This window comes from Gopherus evgoodei, chromosome 10, assembly GCF_007399415.2.
Source record: "Gopherus evgoodei ecotype Sinaloan lineage chromosome 10, rGopEvg1_v1.p, whole genome shotgun sequence".
Taxonomy (NCBI): Eukaryota; Metazoa; Chordata; order Testudines; family Testudinidae; genus Gopherus; species Gopherus evgoodei.
In genome coordinates this window covers 23,197,715-23,211,780 of record NC_044331.1, presented here as the reverse complement: position 1 = coordinate 23,211,780, position 14,066 = coordinate 23,197,715, and the positions used below count along the sequence as shown (strand labels likewise).

The following is a 14,066-nucleotide window of genomic DNA, read 5'->3' as shown; positions in this document are numbered from 1 at the left end:
ATTAACTCAGGGGATGTCCTGTGCACATCTGAAAGTAGAAAGCAAACCTATTTTCTTACATTACTGTACTGAATATAGTCAAGATATAGTAGTTGGTAATGTACTCCTCAGGGCTCCTTCACAGATGCCATATGATCCTTGATGACCAAAGAGCAATCAAGAAAAAGTGACGTTACAGTTGTGATTCATGCTGAACAGAACCTTTGAATGAATGGGGATTAAGTGATATCTGATGTTGTAAAAGCGCTGATTTGATTTTTGTCAGCATCACATGCTGAGACCCAAAATGATTGTTAATACCCTATCTACTAATAAATGTTAATATATAGGAAAACGTGTCACTTTTTACTTGGTCACATTTTAAGTAACCTCTGAATCATCCACAGCAGGATATGCAGGATTTTACAGAGTATTTTATATTTATTGTTTCAGTTATTTTGTATAAATCATTTTAATTAAGATGAGGCACTTCATAACATTTACAGATTGGCAAATAAGTCTCAGAACTTCAGAACACAGAAGGGGGATGTGATGGGTTGGATCTCAGAAACCCCCTTGGGGCCACCAACTGATGTGCCAAGACTACTTCTGCCCCTGCTTTCCCTGCCCTCCCACCTTGGGACCTCAGTTCCCTGCCTGGTTTGAGCCAGACCCGCTAGCCTGCTGCAAACCCAGACCCAGGTCTGAATCATTTCCCCCTAACAGCTGTAGGCTTAAACTGAAAGCAGCTTAAGAGGTGTTCCCACCCTTAACACTAGATGCCCAATTCCCAATGGGGTCCAAACCCCCAATAAATCCATTTTATCCTGTATAAGGCTTATACAGGGTAAACTCATAAATTGTTCGCCCTCTATAATGCACAGCTGTCCCCCCCCCCCGCCCGCCCGCCTGCATCCCCAGGTATTAATACATACTCTGGGTTAAAAAAAATGAGTAAAAAGTAATTTTATTAAATACAGAAAGTAGGATTTAAGTGGTTCCAAGTAGTAACACACAGAACAAAGTGACTTACCAAGCAAAATAAAATAAAACCTGCAAGCCTATGCCTAATACAGTAAGAAAACTGAATTCAGATAAAATCTCACCCTCAGATGTTTCAATAAGTTTCTTTCACAGACTGGACACCTTCCTAGTTTGGGCACAATCCTTTCCCCTGGTACAGCCCTTGTTCTATCTCAGTTGGTAGCTAGGGGATTTCTCATGATGGCCGCCCCCTTATTCTGTTCCAGCACCCATTTATATATCTTTTGCATAAGGCGGGAATACTTTGTCCCTCTTGGTTCCCATCCCTCCTTCTCATGAAAAAACACCAGGTTTTAGATGGATTCCAGTTCAGGTGACATGATCACACATCACTGTAAGACTCCAAGCCTTCATTCCTCCCAGCCTGACTCATAGGAAAGTCTGCCTGCATACACAGTCAATTTTCCTAGTTGATGGGAGCCATCAAGATTCCAAACCACCATTAACAGCCCACAAGTTGCATAATTACAGTAGGCCCTCAGAGTTATAGTTCATATTTCTAGTTTTAGCTACAAGAATGATAGATTCATACAAATAGGATAAACACACTTAATATTATCCTGCGAACTGTATGACTTCCTACTAAAACCCCACAATCCCCAGGGCATCTCAGGACTTCATGCAATTTTTGAACCAATTTTACCAGCACGAAAGTCCATATTTGTATAGCTATAACAGGTGATATGAAACAAGCTTATACAACTATTTAAGTTTTAATTCTGCATATTCTGAAACTGCCAGTACAGACTGTTCCTCTGACAGTCTTTCCATTGGACTCTACCACAAGACTCTTGAAGTCTACGCTCTCATCTACTTTTTAAGATAGGGAGGCAGTGATTTGAGCTAAATGGAAGAAAGGTGAGCAGAGATTTATGAGATGGTGCCGCTTTGCGGGGATGAGTGTACATTTCTCCGTCTAGTAAGTTCAGAAAGTGTGGTTTAATAAAGTTTTTAAAAGAAGGTGTCAGACATTGGCTTCTGCTGGATATATTTTTGTTAGTAGGTCTTAAGAGCAAAGCTAGAAATTGTACCCATGTGCAGGCGCAGTGGAAGCACCATAAAAGGGAGGGGAGGGCCCACAGGTGCCCAAACCATGGACCCGCCCCTTCCCCTCTACCCGCTCTGCGTCTCTCCTGAGGCCCCACCCCTGGGCTTCCCTTCCCAAGACTGCGCCCCTTCCCCCATCACTCGCTCTTACAGCTGGTAAAAAGTGTGTGGGGGTCATAGCCTCCTTATTCCCCTATTTCCCCTGTGTGTGATCAACCTTTGGTTAGTTTATCATTTAAGTCACAGTTTCTCAAATTTATAGTTTAGACCACTTCTTAATAGAGCTGGTTTTATGGCGCATTCATGAATGCATTAACATCCTTGTTGCAACTACAGCAAAGGTTGCCATGGAAAGTAATATAAGGAATGGATGTTTAGCTGCCTTTAGTGCAGTAAGTGTTGTGATTCCCACCCCCATGCCCTCAACTCCCAAGCTTTGGCTCTTCATTTCATCTCCCTTTCTGCTTCTCATAGCTAAAGGCAGAGAAGGAGGGGGTCCAGCACCAGGTGACCAGCTACCTTTCCTGGAAGATCCCCTGGAAGTGCTTTGTGGACCACAGTCTAGGAACCCCTGGTTTAAGAGGAGGGGAATGTCAGAGAGGAAGGAATAAGAGGGTTCTGTCTCTCTCAGGATGAAATTCACTCTAGCAGAGGGCCTGCTGAAGATCCTCCATGCCTCCTGTGCCTCACTTGAGCCCCTTAGGGTAACCTGCAATAATAGTGAGGGAGGAATAGAAAAGTAGAGAAATTACTGTGAAAACAAAATCTGTTTTTATAAATTAAATGTGCCTGGCTGGTCTGATAAAAAAAAAAAAATTAAGAGGTCAGAGAGTGAGGACTACTGCACGCACCCTTTACTTGCTGGCGCAGGTTTCTTCCTTACTCTTCAGCACTTGCTGAGGCAGCAGGGAACAGTTTTTAAAGCTGTTCTAACAGTGTTAGGCCCAGTCCAATCCATCTGGCTTAAGTGCTAGAAGCAGTTCTGGGTGTGAACCAGGTAAAGGCCTTGTGTAGACGGAACCTTTGTGAGAATATTTCCAACAAACCTCATCTAGCTAAAACCAGTAATCATGTCTGTTCACATGTACATTGCACATAAATCAGCTTAATTTTTTTTTCAGGTAATGAGCAAATACTTCAAGATGATTTAGTGTATTATTCAGTTACTTCAAGGATAAGACCTCTGTGTCTTAGGAAACTATGATCTAACTAGAGGACCGCTGCCAAGAGAGCTTTTTTCTTCATACACGCACACTAACACAAGCACTTTTAAAAAGACATCTGCACATCAGTCCATGAGGGCTATGAAAACCATTTATTTGACTATCTGGAAACATTCCATTTTTTAAAGTCACATGATGAAATGTGACAGACTTTGCTTATTTGGAAACCACGAGATACTTCAGTATTTAATAAACAACATGATATAAAAAAGGCAGATTATACAAATGGTTAGTATTTGAACACCACTGAAATAGTTATTTATCTTTATCAAACTATTTTGTTTGCTTCCTACTGTTGCATTTAGGAACAGTTGTAAGCCAAATTTTCCAGGCTACAGAATATACTTCGACTTCTCAAGCCTTCTAATCTCATTTTATGTACTATGATTCTATGCATGATGGCAACTAGCCTAGGTTTCAACAGACATGCTATACTTCCTCTGGCTTTTAAAAAAAACGGTAGTGTATTGATCAGTACTCACGTGTCCACCATATTAAAGCAGTTTATACCATTGTTACCATTTGTGCACTCATTAAGGGCCAATTCTGAAAGGTGCCAAACACCATCAATTTATTGAAGTTAGTGGTAATTGACAATAAACTGCACTTCAAGAAGACTGGGCTCCAAATCAATTTAATTGTTTACTAATCCTAGGAACAAAGCATCTGTTGGGAACTGAGGACAACTGAAGAGTATTTACTCTCTGCCCTAACGAGTCCTTGCAGAATAAATAAAAATAAGGGCAATAACACTGAACATATCTTCATGCTCTTCAAGACTAAATATTTCATCAAATCAACATTCAAGATTGTATCCACCATTTTCTTTTATTTCCATAATGGAGAAAGCTTTGGCTTGTCAACCCTCTCTTGTACTCATCTTTTGAACACAAAAGAATGCCAGCTTCGTAAAATACAGGTGACAAGTCTCTTCCTGACAGAGCCCTGGGGCATTCAGAAATAATATTTACTACTTATTCTTCATTAGAATAAAATTCTGAAAGGCACTTATGTAGTTTTCAATTCACAACTACATAAACCCGAGTGTCAATTTGTTAAACTTTCACCTCCTCTTAAACTCAAAGCACCTTTAGGCATGTAACTTCATCACACCTCACACCACCACTGTCCCCCACCATCCCCCTTTAATCTATCATTTCACATACAAATTCCCTAAAATTTCCTTTAAAGACCAGCCATTGTCTGAAAGACAAAATTGGGTATAATTGCAATTGATTTTCCTGCAGAAAAGTTCTTGATGCTAAAAAGGCCAACAGTAAATTTAAATCAACTTAAGCCAAGTGACCGGGGTCAATCCAGATAAATAATACATACCGTTAGAGTTTTTAGTCCAACCCATTTACTGTTATGTTAAAGCAGAAACAATGTTTTATGACCAGCCAATCCATGAGGTGAAGAAGCCATAGTAAGAATGGAGTGTGCAGGGAGGTGATGGGAGGGAAGGACTAGAAAAGTGTAGAGCTTTGAAATGCAAAGCCTAGTTTACTTAATATTTAGCTAATATTTTGTAAGACCATAGCATCTTCCACATGATGATTTCAGAGGGAATACAAGCATTAATAAATTAATCTTCACATCACCCCATGAGGTAAGCAAGTGTAACATTTCACAGTTAGGGAAGCAGGCAATGAGAGGTTAAGTGACTTGCCCAAAAGACACACTGGTTTCACAGCCAGGAACAAAACCCTGATCTTCTCACTACCAGCCTTGTGTTTGTGCCAAAAGACCCTTTTTGCAGGGAGACACAGACCCGGGACACACAGCTACTTGTTCTGAAGTTACTGCAGCTTTTTAAAGTGACACTTCATGGAAGAAAAATGTGTTACATCAATCTTTTGCCTGAATTATTTCTTCAGGCAACAATGGCTTATTGTACTTTCAAAACTTAATCAGAACAGTATGTGACTTTCAAGTTCTTAAAACTAGTTGAAAACAAAGTTGGTTTTTTAGAAGGGGTGGGTGTTTGACAGTATGCTTTTAGAAACAAAGCCAAGCACTGGAAAGAGTATAACGTACTCATTTTACATATGATTTGTTATGCTTCACACTTCTATAGTCCTGTTTCTTCCATTACCTCAAAGTGCTTTACAGTACGATTTCAAGCTAATCAAGTTTCACAAGACAGTGAGGTAGCTAAAGGTCCTAAGATGTAGAGGAATCATGACGCTAGTGACATGTAACAACCCAAGGGTTAATCATGCAGTTGTGTAACAGTGCACGTCAACCCTAAATTATTTCTGACACAAGTGAAGGACGACACCATATTCATATTCAATTCAAACAGCAGGGGAATTTAGGCAGGAAAAGTGCAAGTTATCGGAGTTTGTGCATGGCGAGGCCATTGTATTTAACATCTCCCCTCATGTACTATTTGAATAATCTCAAGTGCTCAGGACCACCACAGAAGCCCCTAGTGTCATGCTGAACATCAGTTCAGAACTGACTCAAGATTGGTTCACCAATACCATTTCACTGAGTGGACACGTTCCCTGCCCAGTCCTGCTTAGCCTACGAGATCCACTAGGATTACAGCACAAGGTGGGATCATTAAAATAAGCATCCCATAGAAAATAGGCTTTTTGTAAAACTTCCTATGATCAAGATAGCTTATTGGCAAAGGTAAAGGAGATTTATATAAAATAGGATAGATGTAGTTTGTATTTTTGGGAGGAGAGAGAACTGGGTAGACTTCCCACCTAATTAAGTAAAAATTAAAAGAGTTAGACATAAGACTCAGACTATTCTATTGCATTTGGTAGTAAAGTCTCTGTCCCAACAAAATAGCACATAAGGGAAGCAAAAGCAGCCCAGACCAGAATTTATTCTAGCTAGTTTAGATGCCTGGTAAAAATATACGCTAGAACTCACATTAGACATGAATGGTTTGTCACAAGATGAGTGGGAAACACTGTCACGCTAAGTTAACTCAACCCTGAAACAAGATTCCCATTCCTCACCACTCCACATCTCATTTCCATCTATTCAGACTGAGTTCACTGAAACTTTAAGTTTGTTTGTTATTCTGAGGGCTTGTCTACACTTACAGTACACATAGTGAAGACAAGAGAGCTGTCTACACCAGGGATTAGGCTGATACAACTACGTGGCTCAGGGGTATGGATTTTTCCACCCCCAAAGCAATCTAGTTATACTGACATAAATTAGGAGACCAAGCCTGAGGGCTTGTTTACACTGGCAATTAACAGCACTGCAACTGTCTCGCTCAGGAGGCTGAAAAGACACCCCCCTGAGCGCAGCAAGTTGCAGCACTGTAAAGCACCAGTGTAAACAGTGTCCTAGCACTGGGGGCCGCACCTAATTTTTTAAAGAGCACTGGGAGAGCTCTCTCCCAGAGCTGCGCCGCAACCACACAAGGCATGTTAAAGCACTACTGAGGCATCACTTTGGCGTTGCCAGTGTAGACTAGTCCTGAGATACCTAGGGATGAAAAGCATTAAGAGCAAGTGTGAAGTACTGTGCTGTTCATGTGTCTATTGTTTGTAGCTAGGTCAGACTTATTCATTCAGAAATGCAGTCACTACCTCCCATTCATGGCCTTTTTGGCATCTGTCATAGAGGAGATAGCAATAAAACCAATACAAATCATGGCATGACACTAAAACAATCAAATTATTTCCCTGGGTAAAAAGTAAATGAATGAATTGGACTGAACTGTACTAGTGGAGCTTAGAACAAAAAGCTATGAATAAATTAAAAGCACGCTCAGGCTCTGTGTAGGCCCATCCTCTAGCACACAATTTTTATATTGAATTTCATTTCTCTACCTTCTCCTGAACTAATGAGATAATTTAAAATTTTCATTTTTATTTCTGAAACAAGAAGCACCTGACACTATAGACATGTCTTACAAATACTTACAAAAAAGTAAAAAGCAGCAACCCCCAGCATATAATAATAATCCAGACACAAAAATAAACTAAATTCCCTACTTTCCCTAACAACTGCCCACACAAGAATAAAACGTTCAGACTAAGCACAGAATGTCAAGGCACAAGATGTTAGTTTGATTTACGTCACTATTCTCTATTTAAGTGAGTCCTGGAAAGTTACAATGGAAATTCCTCAGAATGATGAATATTTGCTGAAGTTCTCTGATCAGGTTTTATTGTTAAAGAGAGGAACTTTAGAAAGTGAAAGGAAGTTTATATTCAATCCAAAAGTACAGTAAATCTTTCTATCCTAAACCCAGGAGTCTCAAATACCGAATACCTTAACTGACTTTTTTCTATGATTCTTCACCACATAGGATGTAACCTTATGCAATATAATGGGTCAAACTTAGTGTAGGGCTCGAGTGCCCTGATTTTTTAGAGGTTTCAGAACGTTCTGAAGATCAGGTCCCCTTAAAGTCTCAGGCTGTGCACCCAAAAATTGAAGTATCCAAAGTCAGCTAACTTTTTGCAAATCTTAATCTAATTGTGGCAGCAAGCTAAGGTTGAATTTTAACAGTCAGCATCACTCTCCCATGCAAGAAAAAAAAAACCAATTAAATCCAATGAAAGGCGATGGGGGGCAGGGGTGGCTATCATAAAACCAGAGCAGGGTGGGGGGCTGGAGAAAGGAGTAACAAAGAATTATGCTGTCTAAAATGTGCATGAAATTCCTCACCACTATACACTGCAAACATTCTGTTCTATAGCTCTGATGTGAAGAGTGCCTAGTTTCACTTTTTACAATATTTTTAATATATTCTTTCCATTTACTCCTTTTTTAAATTAAACTATCTTTTCCTTTAGTGTTGAAGGAAAAAGATAGGGAAGGTTATTAAATAAGAACCCTCTTTTTAGGAGAGAAGGAATCTTTAATGGCTATGCTGGCATGACACTGCTATATCTGAACAGCTTGTTGTCATTAGTAATACTTCACTACATAAAGGAAGTGACATTTGATCTTTATTCACTATGATTTATACTACAGCTGGATCCTTCTATTTTCCAGAAGGAATGACCATGGCTTTGGTCTACAAAGCTGATAACAAGAAAGCCAGAGGAACTTCAGAAGGCATTCGTCTAGCTGAGTGAAACCATATTAAAAACATCTTCTCCTTCTCCAGGCCAGCAAGAGCTGGGAAATCTGAGGTGGCAGAGTTATCAGGCTGGGTGGTAAGTGGAGTACAGAGAATCAAGCATTGCTTTTATTACTCTCTTAGAGCCTTCCAGCCAATCTAAGGACTGCTTCCACGAGGTCCAAAGGGAGCCATGTCTAACCTTTCTTGGCTAGACTAGAAACAAAGCCTTTAAGGTGAGGAAACCCAGAGGACTTCTCTCACAGTCACCTTTTACCCTTAAGCTGTTTACACTATATGCTGGAAAATCTGACCAAGATTAGAAACACAGAACAAGATAGGTTAAATAGCATATTAAAGAGCCAAATACAAGCCAGGAGAAGCAGAAGAGGTTGTGATCGTTATAGTTGCAAGTATTATATATGAAAATATTCACCCAAACTTCTGCATCTAATTGCTATGCGCAATCAATAATTGCATATGCAAATTAAGCTGGCTAATGTACACAAAAGTCTGAAAATCCAGAATCAGGTGTTCTTTCATCATTAGATAAGCTAGAATCTAGTGTTTTGAACCAATGAGTACAAGGTACAGTTGAAAAGCAGAGCCTGAAGACACCAAATAGTAAGAAGACAGGAACTTTTTTCCCCCGAAAAAAGGAAAATATTGAATTAATTGAAGTCCATTGATTCCTTCCAACATAATCATAATTTATAATGGGGTGAGTGAGGACAGATTGACAGGCTTAATTTTAAATCTGGGTCAGGAAAGAAACTGTTCCATAAGGACAGAACCACAGAGCTGTTAAGATTTTGATTAATTATTTCAATTCCAGAGGCTTTATGAGTTAGTAGCATTTCTGAATATACTTTCACATTAGCCATTATGTTTCTTCTACACTTACATTTGTTTGACAATAGTGATTTGTAGCCAAGCTTTAGAAGTGTCATAAACACTTGAAGACTTACTTTGATTCTAAATCATAATCCAGGACAAGGACACTTGGACATTTTCTTAAATTATTGGGAAGCAAAGTTGGAGATAGTGAAATTTTCTTCACTATCTCCAAGTGCTATATCCTATTTGAGCTGTGTACACATAATTATGCCAATAGGAATTGTTAGATACAAGAATCAACTCTGAGCATGTGTATGCACATATATAATCATATACATTCTTATTATACACACTCCAGATATGCGTTTTCATCTTCAACATTTTGGGGGGGTGAAAGCATGTCTTGTGTTGTGTCTTTTTTTAAAGCATTCACAATAAAATTCCAACCCAACACACTTTCCTAAAATGCAGAGTAACAGTAAGCACTAAACATATTTTTAAACCAGAAACCTGAATCACTAATAAAGCCCAAATGAGACATGAAGCTTCTCATAATATAAATTTCATGGGTGACATTTAAATTTGCTCTGGGCCATTTTTCTGCTAGGAATCCTACCACCTCATCTGGGGTTGGCAGGCAATAATGCCTTTTGCTTTACTGGGCCCCAAGCTGCAGAAAAGCTTTGCCTTTTAAATCAGTCACAGCCATCCCTCATTTTTATTACTATCCAATTTCTTCAGTGCCACGTTGCTTTTAATAAGACCACTAGTTGCCCTCCTCTTTATAGCCTCTCTTCTCTTTCCCCACCACCATGTTGGACCCCCTACTTCTTCTCCAGTTTTATAAGGGTGGCTTTATTTGTAATATATACAGTTTGTTTTACACTCTGCAATACATGTACACTTTGAAACCACTATAAAACAATAACTAATGATAATGACACCCTTCTGAGGCTGGTAAGCATTCCTGTCTTAGAGATAGGGGAAGCAGAGAGCAGTTCCCAACAGATCAGTGGGAGACCTAGAACCTGAATTCAGGACTTCCTGGTTCCTGATACTGGGCTTAGTCCACTAGATCATGTCGTTTCAATGGAATTTTCTTGATATATTTTAATGTAATATCAAATTATTAATGGAATCATCCATAAACAATTCTCTGGAGCACTGGTGGTGCACGCTAATGGAGCACTTCCAACTACTGACAGGGAGAATGACACTTCTAATGAACTGGCTGAGGCGAATTGCTGGCTATGCCACACAAAGAGGGATGTCAAAACAGCCATGCATCACACCAGTCAAGTGCATTCCTGAATGAGTACCAACAGGCTGACTAAGGACATTCTTACCTTTCTTTTCCCCTGTAAAAGGCACAAAATCTTCCCTGTCTTCCTGTTCTAGTGCTTCCTTCTCCAAATAAGCAAGGAGTCTCTCTCGGTCAAAAGCGCCTGAGGCCTTTTTAGTAGTCTGGTCTTTCTGTCGGAAGCCTGCCGGCAAAAGTGCATTCTACAAAACAAAAGGAAGTATTATGACCAAGCTTAAAAAGTCCTGGTATACAAAGTTGTCAGCTTCAATTCAGTCTTTTTGAAAATCAAATTCATTCTATTCTACTTTTCAGAAAATCTTGAACCTCCCTCCAATATTTTTTTTGGAGGCTAGGTCTACATACAATGGATTGCATATTGTGCATTATTAGTGTTTAAAAAAAAGTTATGCTTGACGAGTACCAGAGCTTCTAGACTCACACAGTAGTTACTTCACATTTCCTTTTCAATATGAATGCCTCCTTCACTTGCATGGGGAGGAGTGAATAAAAACGACTCATCCCATTTGCACATTGGATGCTCAGTCAGGAGGCTATCTACACCTTTCCAAATTCACAAGACAACTGTCTATTCTAGCCAACTCAGTCAGCAACCAGCAACATGGAGAAGCACTTTTGTACAGGAGACCTGATTTTATTCAAGGCCTTCTGCAACTGCTGGTATAATGTGAATTAAAGGAGAAAGTCATAGAAAAAATGGAGGAAGAAATGTGGATAGAAAGGAGGGAGCAGTACATAAGAAAGGGGGGAGATTTCTGAAGGTCTTTTTAAGAAATGTATTTTGACAGTTTTCACACAGTTAAAAATTATGCATGTCACCAACATGAGAAGTAAGCAACCATACATAACTAATGGTATCCCACAAGAATACTCTGCTACAGGTCAAGTTATTCAGAACTGAATAATATATTACAATATGACTGACAATGTCACAAGTCTACAGAGATTATATCAAATTTAAGCCTAAATTGACAGCTGGGACTAGAACCCAAATCTAGCTAAAGAACAGGGAGGCAGAAGAAGTCTACCCTTCCCCTCATCATAATATATCAGTACATGCAACAGAGAAGGCCACCAGGAGTACAAAAGGACAGTGATCAATACATGTTGGAAACAGGATAATAAAGCTAGAAACATTTTCAAACAAAAAATTTCCTTCAGGAACAGCATCAACTGTAATTTTTCCTCTCTCTAATTATAAATCATTCCCAAAAAGGTCTTCATGGTCATTTAACTTTAAATGGGTTGTTTTCCTGTTGCAAACAGGAAATAAACAGCTTTGAGATACGAGTCTTATTTTTTGTATTGTTTCTTTAGCAGATTAGAATACGTGTTCTGTGCATATAAAATAAATTAAAGAAAGCTGCATGAGTTTGTCAGTATAGTTGCTGAACCAGTGCCACCAAAGAGGGCTGTTTGCGGCCCAATTCCCACCTCAGGGTCAAGGTCATCCAGAACAGTTTCCAGTTGTTTCAGTTCTTCTTCTGACAGCTTGCCAAGAATTTCATCCTCATCAAGATCCTTGTACTTGTCCAAATCTTTTCGGAATGGAAGCGTCATATCTTAGTAGCAGAAAGTCACTAAGTTTTCAAACTTCCAATAGAGACTGATTTCTGTTCTTAAATGAAGCTCTAGAAAGAACAAAAAAGGAGCACAATTAAGGACATTTTCTCAAAATCACTGTGTTTTCAAGCTTCCAAGCATACAAGTACATTTTCCCAGGGAAAGTCTTCCCCTCCATCACATGTACACATCAATTTTTGCTGTTCTACAGTAGCACATATCGTAAGTGCCCTCTGGTTTTTATAAAGGGTCCATCGCCATGCTATCTAAGCACTGCTAGGCTCCTAGTAGCAATTTAAAAGACTCTCCAACCCCCAGACCAAATCATTCTGCATCACAGAAAAGTCAAGTTTTGGCTTATAATGTTGATAGTGCCAATTTTACTTATTCTATTGACATCAATAGGATGCTCAAAGCTACAATATTAAAGGATTGGAAAAAAGCAAAAATAGTTATGATCAGTATTTCTCTAGTCTAAGCCCTCCTAGTGCCATTAGTTTCCGCAAGCAACTGACGTCAAAAGTGTTCTGTAGGTAGTTGAGAATGATCTTTTATATTTTTCTTGTTCGAGGTCATATTTACAGCTTGATTAGAAGAGGCACAGTAGAGACAAACTAATTAGGTAATAAACAAGGACATGAGTCAGCAATAATTGCAAAGGAAGTTAGCCATCTACTTCTGCTGGAGTGAGTTATATACTGATAAGTAACATTTGACTCTATCAAATTAAAGATAAATGCATAGTCAAAATGCTTAACAACTTTTTCTTTTTACGTTTCCTAAATATTAGTAGACAGATGATCAAGAGATGCCTATTCAATTTTTACTTCCTAGATGCCAGCTGGAGGCCAAATATATAGAAAATCAGGAATTAAACATTCCCCAGGTCAGGCTTTTTCCTTCCTATAACTTAAAAGAGGCCAATTTACACCCAGTGACTAACATTGCAATCTCTCTCACTTCATTTTGACTCAAGTATGTGTTAGTTGTGAATTTAAAAAATCCCATGGACTGACTTAATACAACAAGCCCTAGCTCAAAATTAATGTAAAAAGTTTAAATAGAGCAAGTAGTTATAAAAAAGCATCTGCCTAGCACAACAGTAAAAATGGTCAAGAATATACTACATAATCTGACAGTTGAACAAATTGCATACCACAGACAGAATTTAATCTCAATTTCATACTCTGAAAACAAGAGATTTTTTGAGCAAGCTGCAGAACTTTCCATTATAACTAACGAGAGTTACTTACTACCTCATATAATAAGGAGCTACTGTTTCTCATGAAATATAAACAAAGCTTGGGTATGAGATACAGGACTGGTCTACATGACAAAGTTAGGTCATCTTAACTACATCACTCAAGACTGTGAAAAATTTCATGCACTGTGCAATATAAAGCCAATATAATCCCTGGTGTAGACATTGCTAGGTTGGGTGGGAGCTATTGCCTTTTGCAGAGGTGGAGTTACTGCAGTGACAGAAGAACCTCTTACATCACTGTGGGCTTGTCTTCACTACGGAGCTAAATCTGTGCTGCAGCGGCTCGATTTAGCGGGTCTACTGAAGACACGCTCAATTGATGGAAGAGCGCTCTCCCATCGATTTCTGTACTCCCCCTCAACAAGTGGCAGAAGCACTGTTGGCAGGAGAGTGTCTCCCACCGACATAGCGTAGTTTGGGCCCCGCGATAAGTAGATTGAATTGCGAAGCTTAGATTGACTGGCAGCTGTAGTGTAGACCAGGCCTGTAGCAAGTGTCTATATTACAGCAGTGCAGCAGCCATGTCAATGTAGCATTCAAAAGTAGACACACACACATTCTAGTGACCACATTTTTTAGTGCATTAAGGAATATAAAAGGGGACAGGCTTGTTTATTTCCTTCTCTTTAAAAAAAAAAAATTGGATGGCCTGAGATGCTGCTGTCTTTTGGCCAAATTCTTGGCTCACGCTGTGCACACATACATATGCAAAACACAACAGCTGAAGGTGGAAGGAGAGAA

The 14,066-nt window shown here is 39.3% G+C and overlaps 1 protein-coding gene across 1 annotated transcript in view; it reads right to left on the bottom strand.

Moving 5' to 3' along the window:
* Positions 1–14,066, bottom strand: part of LOC115658237 (tropomodulin-3-like) — a 54,612-nt gene that overhangs the window by 24,031 nt on the left and 16,515 nt on the right. The window contains 2 exon segments of the mRNA XM_030576788.1: positions 10,524–10,680; positions 11,933–12,129. Coding sequence (XP_030432648.1) covers positions 10,524–10,680; positions 11,933–12,058 — 283 coding nt within the window. The 5' untranslated portion in view covers positions 12,059–12,129.